The 9,116-nt window shown below is 39.3% G+C and overlaps 1 protein-coding gene across 2 annotated transcripts in view; it reads right to left on the bottom strand.

Moving 5' to 3' along the window:
- Positions 1 to 713: 713 nt before the first annotated feature.
- Positions 714 to 9,116, bottom strand: part of ints1 (integrator complex subunit 1) — a 28,193-nt gene continuing 19,790 nt past the window's right edge. Inside the window, exons 31-48 of one of the 2 annotated variants that reach the window (XM_014023648.1) lie at positions 8,593 to 8,847; positions 8,352 to 8,511; positions 8,132 to 8,263; positions 7,557 to 7,734; positions 7,323 to 7,446; positions 7,108 to 7,223; positions 6,935 to 7,022; positions 6,543 to 6,793; positions 4,711 to 4,840; positions 3,313 to 3,446; positions 3,027 to 3,219; positions 2,786 to 2,910; positions 2,581 to 2,690; positions 2,278 to 2,391; positions 2,108 to 2,178; positions 1,937 to 2,028; positions 1,744 to 1,853; positions 714 to 1,617 (exon numbers count right to left, since the gene is read on the bottom strand). In XM_014023648.1, the coding sequence (XP_013879102.1) occupies positions 1,502 to 1,617; positions 1,744 to 1,853; positions 1,937 to 2,028; positions 2,108 to 2,178; positions 2,278 to 2,391; positions 2,581 to 2,690; positions 2,786 to 2,910; positions 3,027 to 3,219; positions 3,313 to 3,446; positions 4,711 to 4,840; positions 6,543 to 6,793; positions 6,935 to 7,022; positions 7,108 to 7,223; positions 7,323 to 7,446; positions 7,557 to 7,734; positions 8,132 to 8,263; positions 8,352 to 8,511; positions 8,593 to 8,847 (2,499 nt within the window). In that variant the 3' untranslated portion in view covers positions 714 to 1,501. The remainder of the gene's footprint in view (positions 1,618 to 1,743; positions 1,854 to 1,936; positions 2,029 to 2,107; positions 2,179 to 2,277; positions 2,392 to 2,580; positions 2,691 to 2,785; positions 2,911 to 3,026; positions 3,220 to 3,312; positions 3,447 to 4,710; positions 4,841 to 6,542; positions 6,794 to 6,934; positions 7,023 to 7,107; positions 7,224 to 7,322; positions 7,447 to 7,556; positions 7,735 to 8,131; positions 8,264 to 8,351; positions 8,512 to 8,592; positions 8,848 to 9,116) is intronic. The other variant, XM_014023656.1, reaches the window with a different exon arrangement.

Raw genomic sequence — 9,116 nt, 5'->3', positions numbered from 1 at the left:
TATATCACTTTTTTTTTGAAACACGTAAAACAAAATGTCAAGAATTGCGTTTGTCTCTAACAAAGAACACAAGATGGAGGTTTTAGATAAAATGTGAACTTTGGCATCTTGCATTTAAAGACAACCTGCTTTTAGTCGTTCAGCCCATGTAAGTGGATGAATGTCAGTGATTTCTGAATGACAGATTCCGCTGACCCACCAGTGTGGGCATGCCTTCACCATCTTTATTTGTGCTGTGGCCTCATCTCCACATCCTCCATGTAACGAAACACCAGCAGCACTGAGTGCTGGAAAAATGACCTGCCCGCATCACGTCTTCAAAGAAACCTTTGGTCTGACTAATCGAACAATTATCACCACGGTTAGTTTCCCCTCAACAGACTCGCCCACTTTCCTTGTTTACCAGCATGCCTCCACATTATTAGATTTTTTTCCTTTGTCTCCATCAAGACATTTTTAGTTGAAGACAATTGCTCGACTAAACAACTCCCACTTTCATGGCTAAATGGTTTCCATCACAGCACTCCTTTCATTCGCCCGTACGGTGAAGAGCGAGCATGTGACAGTCGTGTCAGGTTTATCACAATCCGGGTATTATTGGAACAAAATGAAACCCTTTACCGTTTAATTTTTCTTGTTTTTTTTCTTTTTTCTCACGATCGTATTTGAGGTGTTGAAATATTATTCTGAAAGACAATTATGAGTTCTGTGAGTTTTCTGTTTTTACAGTTTATTAAACTGATTGCAGACGTCTCCACCGAGTTTCCAAACAGCAGAAATTAACTTCTGAAATGTAAAACCGTACTTTGTTAGACAGGTGAAAAAAACAGAGGAATTTATGGAAACTTKTTTTATTAATGTCCCAATAAGGCAACTCACAAACTTTTTTTTTTAGAAGAACTGTGACATTTTGGGTGWAAATGTATTTTGATTTTAATAACAGAAAACTTTTTGTGTAACAGTCGGGAATATTTTTTCGAGAAATTGTGTCCAATTTAAAATAAAGACAAAATTATCAAATAAGGTCATTACAAACACTGCTTTGACCCAGAAAAAAATTATTTCAATTGTGTATACAAGTTGTATTTTATATATACAAATGCTAAAACTTTACGTTTTTAATGTATTAACTTCAGAAATACAAATAAATTCCTCTAAATTCAAGACAAATGCTTCTATTAATTTTAAATGTGAATCTTTTTATTATTATTATTATTGGTTTGAACAATTTAGTTTAGAAATAAAACACTGAGAAAACCTGATTAAATCATTCAATTCTCGTTCCAAATTATGCATTTTGGTGTCAATAGAATAAACATAAATCTCAATTCTGGTTTTCCCAGTATTATTATTATTATTAATATTTTTTTTGTGACAACTTTCCAGTGGAAATCTTTTAATTGGTGAAAGATTAAATGAGATGTTTGGCCAAAAGTGAAGTTGTAAAAAACAAAACAGATGTCAGGAATGACCGTATAATGAGCGGGACACGAAGACGTCGTTATGTTGTTGCTTCCATATGAAGGACCTTCATGGACTCTGAGATCACTGAACTGGTGTCGATTTGTCCATAAATACCGACCAAAAACGCCTTGTGGAGCAAAATGTCTGCATGTTCTGCAGAGGGAATAAAAAAAAAGGCAATCTTGTAGAAAAATTATGGATGTTTCAGTATTCTGACCTGATAAGACAAGCAGCTTCTCTGTAGTTTCATTTTGATGATATCACTCATTAGAATCTCACCTTGGCACAGCAGTACATATTCTGGAAGATTCCTTAGAGCGGTCTGCACCACGTCGAAGTTCCCACTTCCCATACAGTACATGAACGTTGGCAGGAAGTCTGTCGCCAGGCTACATCACAAGCAGAAAAAAACAATGATCACATTCATTGTTTTAATTAGAATTTGGCAAACTTTGTTTTAAATTCAATCTACCTTGGATTATTCTGGATGCAGCGCAGAGCCAAGCTGAAGGCCATGTTCCGACTCAGCTCCTCAGACGAAGTCATGAGTCTCTGCAGATCGTTCTACAAACAGCCACACAAACTGGTGAGTGAYGCGTTACACACCAACATGTGTCATCCAAGACTTCTGCTTGTGACTCACGGTGAAGCACTGTATGATCTCTGGGCTCCTCCTTGACTTCTCATCCACTTCTGTCAACACCTCCAACACATCTATAGCAGATAGGAGAAAAAGTCAACGTATTAGTCATTAAAGATAAAAAAATAAAAAAATAAATGCAGGTGAAACTGGTGCAACAGTACGTCTCTCACCCTCCACTGCCCCTCCTTTAGACATCTTCTTCGAGTATGCTGTCATATCTGCAGCACTCAGASAAAATGACGCAGATATGTTGACCAGAGGCAGAGAGCCGGTCGACAAATCATCTGCAAAAAAAGAGAAAAAATATTTAATAGAAAAAATATTCTTGTAGAAACTACAGTTCTCAAAAAAATGAAAAACAAAGTTGCTCTAAAAGTTGCATCATTGCAAAAGAAGCACGGATGCTTTTACTTTTAATATACAAGTCTTTTCAGGAGACAGGAATAAAAACTAACGATCACAAAGGTGCTCACCATCTCTCTCCTCTGCTGTAACCTCCGCTGAAGAGCTTTTTACTGGCAAAGTGAGTCCAGCAAGCAGAGATTTCAARCGAACCAGGTCTGGATTTTCTGCACACAATCTCCTAAAAAATAAAGTATTTTTATTTTCTGTAAAACCATAACAAAGTAATCCTTCAAAGTAATCACATTGTATTCATAAGTTACAGCTCTGACTTACTGCAAAATGTCAGAATGTTTTTGTAGAAAAGGAACGGCTGCCGCTGCGTCGTGTGTTATGTAGTTTTGTGTGAACTGCAGAAACTTGTTAATGAAGACCAGTGGAGAACGACTCCTCTGAAAGTTCTAACAAAAAAATGCAAATATTAAAGTCAGACTTTGATTTGTAGCTTTTTAAACAAGTCACCATATTGTAAGTTAAACCTAAATCCCCTGGAGGGGATTTGAAACCATGTGAGCACCTGAAGGACTTTCATAAAGGACAGGAGGCAGTCTTGAAGCGCCCTCTGGTGGTCACTGTGGAACACAAGCGGCTGCAGCAGCTCCAAGATGGCAAGCACGTTGCTGAAGAACGTCATGTGGTTTTGCTGCCGAAACTCTTGCATGTTGAGGTGAATGCGACCATGAAGGAGCCCCGCGATCATGGGCAGGTGTCTGAGAGTAAAAAAATAAAATAAAATTTATAAATAAATAATCCATCATCAGGCTGGAAACTTCTTTACGGCAGAAATAAATCTCAAAACCTACCGGAGTAAAAGGACTGGATGRGACACAGACAGCTTCCTACAGGCGAGATTGGCGTCAGACGCACGACCCTCGGCAGATTTAGAGTCTCCAACATCAGCGAGCAGGGTGAGAAGGCGATGGACCAGGACATCGAGCTGAAGAAAAAGAAATGTAGAGTGATGGTTAAACCTGAACGTCATTCCTGTCGTGCAGTGTTCATCACAGAAGACAAATCATTTTCACTATAAACCACTTCTGTTTATCTTTCTGTTTGCATAGTTTAGCTTTAGTCGAGCAAATCAGAAAGCTGTATATCATGACTTGTGAGTTTTGACAGATTCTAACTGTGTAACTAAAGTTAAAAAACAAAAATAATGGTTAATTGTGGTATTTAGCCGGTAACAAATAAAATGACGATTAACCCCCTGGAGTCCCTGGACAAGCCGTCACATCTTAGCAGGGTTCCTACAGCTTAAGGCCAGTAAAATTTAAGAGTGTTTAAGACCTCTTTAATGCCACTTGAAATTCAATTTAAGACCAACTTTACAAAATAGTAAACAGTAAACTTTATAAACACAAATGAAGAAAAAAAAAAAAAAATCTTAGCAACACTTTTACCCAAATGTTTATTCTAACACAAAAAAACTAGCTACGAGAGGCATTTGGTCAACTATTTACAAAAACTAATAAATGTTACCAATTATTTTTAATATTTGAGACAAATTACAATCATCCTACTTACAATGTGTCAATGTTTTTAAGACGCCTGAAAGATTGATTTAAGACATTTTAAGGCTAATTAAGGCCTTCTTATTGGACTGATGAATTCAATGCCTTTTAAGAGTTTTTAAGGATCTGCAGGAACCCTGCCTACTCACGTAAGTCACCAATTTAACTCCCGTGGGAAAAAAAAGCMCTCTCTCAGGATCAGTTCCAATTTGTGTCAACAATAAAGCTGGTAAACCAGGTTAATCTGAGTCAATCACTAAAATGACCTGGTTCATTTGAGTCGTTCACACTGTTCACCCTCCTCATTAAAAAATAATATTTGATATATATGTGTGTGTGTCGGTTGATGCAATATTCAGGAATGTTAATTTTYCACTTTCACACATTAATAAACGAACACCTTGCKGATGATGGAACACAAACTTAACTTGTGTTAACTGTATGTCATCTATAACATAAACGACTCACCTGGAGTCCACAGCATCTCTGACAGTTTATTACCCCGGAGGAGTGACTCAGCTCTCGTCAAAACCTGCAGCTTTTCCGCAGGTTATTAACCGAGAGCAGCTACTGAGTACAAGACACTTCCGGAGAGCTTTGAAGCGAGCGCAGCGAACTGAAGATAAAGCATTTCCGGGGGAGCTAACAGAGACCCGACTCAGCATATTCTGCGAGTTTAGGCGTGTTTACCTTGCAGCTGCTGCCATCTGCAGCTCCTCCGCTGCTGAACGTGCCTGCAGGCAGGGTGACGTGTTGGATGACCTCTGGAAAGTGCAGGTAAATCTGCAGCAGCAGGTTCTGGCACCGCGTACTCATTGCACTGAGGGATAAATGAAAATAAAATTAATTAATTTAAAAATAATGTCAGGTTTTGCATTGCCATAGTAACTCCCTCTCCTCCAAGCTGATCAGCTTACGTGAGCTTGATCTTATTGTTGTACTGCCACTCTTTTATCGATTTTAAACACATTTGTTTAAAAATAAATACTACCAGAGCTGATGTGTAATCAGAGATTATGGATCACATTAAAGCTGTTCTCTTTTGTTTCTGTCTACAAGCAGCAATAATTAATGTACATGTATGCAAACTGAAGATGTGAATAGCATAATGTAATTCAGATATTTTCATTTAAGTCTCTGCAGCTTCTCAAAATCCTCTTACTAGTTAAGGCTCTTGTCAGACACATGAGCCACTCTAAAAAACGAGGAGTTTATTACAGTTTTGCTTTTAAACAAATCAGCGACCTTGAGCAAAAGTAAAGAGTTTGCTGCTTGTCCAATAGTTTGTGTGTAATTGGAATAAACACCAGCTTATCTGCCAGCAAGCTCTCGCAATAAGAAAGCTTAACTTCCAATGGAGTGTTTATTCAACACAAGGCCAAAACCTTTTTACTTCCAACGTGTTTTTATCCTGCCATGTTTTCTCTCGCAACTATTTTACCAGAAAGCTTAGCGCTACTTAAAATACTGTAATTCTGAAGCTAATTTTGCTTGACCTTGGCCAAAGTTTCCTCATTAAAGTGGTTTAATAAGCAGAGACGTATTCATGAAAGGAGGGTTTGCCTCCACAAAGACTTGCACCCTGATCTCTGACAGCTAAGTCAGAGCAGAAACGCACAACACAGGCAAGTTTAGAGCTTCAGCCTTAATCCTCTTGCATTCATTAAAATACACTAAGCTTTTAAAGAGATCACAGCACAGACGACTTCTGCTGGTTTTAATTTCACACCAATAGACCTAATTATCGAGTTTTCCCTGGTCCAAAGCATTGTGGGTGACGGGAAGTCGAAAAAGTTCAGCTGTGCTGGGAAGGAAATCTGCTGCAATTTAGCTGTAGTGTGTGAACGCAACATAAAAAACAAAATACTTTGAGTAACTATGAAATGCAAACCGGATGGCGTGATTGAGGACTGTAATATCACAAACAACCCAACACAGAGAGCTGGACTATACTGAGAAATGAATAATTATCACTGCAGAACCAAGAGCAACACATCGGTTCAGCTTTTTCTCCTCCATTCTGCAACACACCCATCTGTTGCCACCCACATTTTAACACAACAAAACTTGCTCTTGTATGTACAGATGTACTGTTTTTGGCTTTTCTCCTGCAGAGAAACTCATCAACGTTTCAAATCTCTACAGCATCTGAGAAAAAAAAACGTTTTACTTTAAATAAACCTTAAATGATTTCATTATTAGACTGCATTTAGGCTACATGTACAATAAATTTCAGAATGTGTGTAAACTTCAGATGCTTTTATGGCTGTTTGACCACGAAGATGCAGGAAGTGACTTGATCTCAGCTTCACAAATGAACCAAAACAAAGCCACAGCTAAAGTAAACATAGTTAAAATAACATCATTGTCTTAAAAAGTACTTGTATGACAGTTAAGTACCACGCCCATCCACAAGTGGAATATAATAAGACATAATAAGACAATATTCTGGATCTGAAACAATGGATGCAAAAATAAATAAATAAATAAAAAGAAAAATAAAAAAATAATAAAAACTTTACCTGTCATCCCACTTCTTTGTGCAGCTGATGAGGTATTCTGACACTTTCTTGATGTTTTCCAGAGCTCCATCACAGTACGAATGCAGGAGGGGCAGTCTGGACTGAATGAGAGAACAGGAAGCCTGGTCTGGTCCACTTTTGTCATCGTGTGGTGAGTTACAACTGTTGAGCTCGGACTCTGACAAGATCAGATCCACCAGGCTGATGAGCTCCTCTGAGCTCAGTCGTAGTACAAATTTCTCCGTTTTCTTCTGAACAAGCGGAAATAAAAACACCAGAGTTAGCAGCTTTTGCAAATGTAACTCTGTTGGACTTTCTTCTCATTAGAAACAAAAAAAAAACATTAATAAACAGAGACAAAGTAAGGAGAGAAAGCAGGGTTTTGATCGTACCTGGGGAATTTTCTGGTCGCGCCCTTGCCAGATACGAGGAATGTGGCTGCACGCCCAAAGGAAGTCCAGAGCCGATGATGGATCGAGTCTGATAAACAAGTGACCAAAAAGGTTTCAAAATAAGACAAACTGATAAAATATTAAGAACATAGCAGTTTTTTTAAATCGCGTACTTGTATTCTTTATGCTTGCTGAGCAGAGCACTGATACACTGCAGCAGAGTGGACCAGTTGGACTGATGTGTGAGTAAAGCCAAAAGATAAGGTCTGTAAGCTGGAGTGCCCCGTGCCTGAAACATAAACCGTACAGAACAAATCACTACTGAAGCAATCTGATGTGCTACAAAAAAAAAAAAAAAAAAAACAAAAACGACTAACACACGTCTTACCTTGTTGAGGGAAAACAGCAGCTTCTGTTGAAGGTCTGAACAAACTGAAGTTACCTCAGGGTCTAGGTGCTCCAGCCAGTCAACCAGCAGACCAGAGTTCAGTCCTGATTTTGTTACCTCAGAGCTATTGAGGAAAAAAAATAGTTACCTTGTTAGCTTTTGTGTTAGCACCTAAGCTAATACATACTAAACCAGAAATATTTCATATCTGAGCTGAAAAGGAAACAGAATTACAAGACACGCCTCTTCACATCCACTTCCTTCTTCACTGCTCGCTCTTCACTTTCCTGAAGGAGCAAGGATATCACCATGGCAGCGGGGCCAGCTGTCCCATTCTGGGTACCGACCGTCATCAGCAGGGACAGTAGCTCCTCCAAATATGGTGACTTCACCTCCATCAGCCCTTGTAACACTAAAGAACATTTAGGAATTATTGGTAAAGTTTGAAAGCAGCTCCTGAATCTCGGTTTGGTATGTTTTGCTTAAAACAGACATCTTTGAATAAATTTGGTTTTGTGCTCTGTCACAACACCGGTTTTGGTGTATTTTATTTAAAAAGGTATTTTTTTGGCTTAACAGCTTAAAAGAATTGGAATAATGATCAAAGAAATCAGTCTAAGAGTGATTTAACAAATTAACATGTAGTTTTAATCACATCTAAATCTAAACTCTGATCATCCTGAATTCAGCAGGTCTTTACTCCCAAATGACTCCATTAATTCAGAGTTGTGTCTGTTTGCGCAGTGAATATCAGAAAGAATCGTCTGTGGTTTTGAATATTCTGTTTTAATTCTTGACTCCATAAATACCTTTGCCAATGAGCTCAGCTTCAGCATTGCACCTCTCGCCTGCTTTAAGCATCCCTATGARGGTTCTTAGTGGCGCCTCCGTGTCTCTGCGATACGCCAAAGCCTCAGCCAGGTGGATGAAAGCTGTACGCACTGCAGAGCAGAGACACGCTCGTTACATCACGTCTTATTTATGCAAATCATAAACGCACCTGAAACACCAAACTGCTGAGGTGCTCACCATCACCATGTCTGTGTTTAACAGTGCTCTGACCAGCAAAGGATTTGAGCAGAGTCTTCAGAGGTGATACCTCCACAGTCGGGTTGTCTAACCACATTAACATCTCAACAATGACTTTGAGGAACAGGGAGGAGAAAGCAACATCCTGGGACACAAGGCGCTAAAACAAAAATATTACATGTTAAATTAAAGCAGGAGAAATAAATGCTTGTGCACCGACTAGCAGTGCCGTGTGTTCAACCTGGTAGAGGTGAAGCTGACGCATCAGAGGACAGGAGAGGGCGTGAGTGCGGTGCATCGCCATGACAATAGGCCCCGCGTGGGTGGAGGTGAGCAGGGCAGTGATGGCCTGCAACAAGCGAAAGGCCAGACACCCCTGCTGAATTTGGCCTTGCTTGGCTCGCATCAGTTCTTTAGCCATGGCCTGCTGCAGGGCCAGGGCCAGCTGACTGGGCGGAGGGCCAGGCCAGCGAGGGTCCACTTTAGAGGGGAAAATCTAGGAAACAAAAATACAATTTCATCAAGGTTTAAAATGAAATACAACAATATATCAGCCTTTAATGATATCTGGAATAAACTTCTCAAATACCTCAATCTCACTGATGATCCTATAATAAACTGATGTCATAGATAAATACTTACATTTGTATCTCAAATTTCTGTTGAAGACTTATATACAGCATATACACTCACCGGCCACTTTATTAGGTACACCACGCTAGTAACGGGTTGGACCCCCTTTTGCCTTCAGAACTGCCTCAATTC

This window comes from Austrofundulus limnaeus, unplaced genomic scaffold (assembly GCF_001266775.1).
Source record: "Austrofundulus limnaeus strain Quisiro unplaced genomic scaffold, Austrofundulus_limnaeus-1.0 Scaffold4, whole genome shotgun sequence".
Classification (NCBI taxonomy): Eukaryota; Metazoa; Chordata; class Actinopteri; order Cyprinodontiformes; family Rivulidae; genus Austrofundulus; species Austrofundulus limnaeus.
This window is presented reverse-complemented; position numbering and strand designations above follow the sequence as displayed.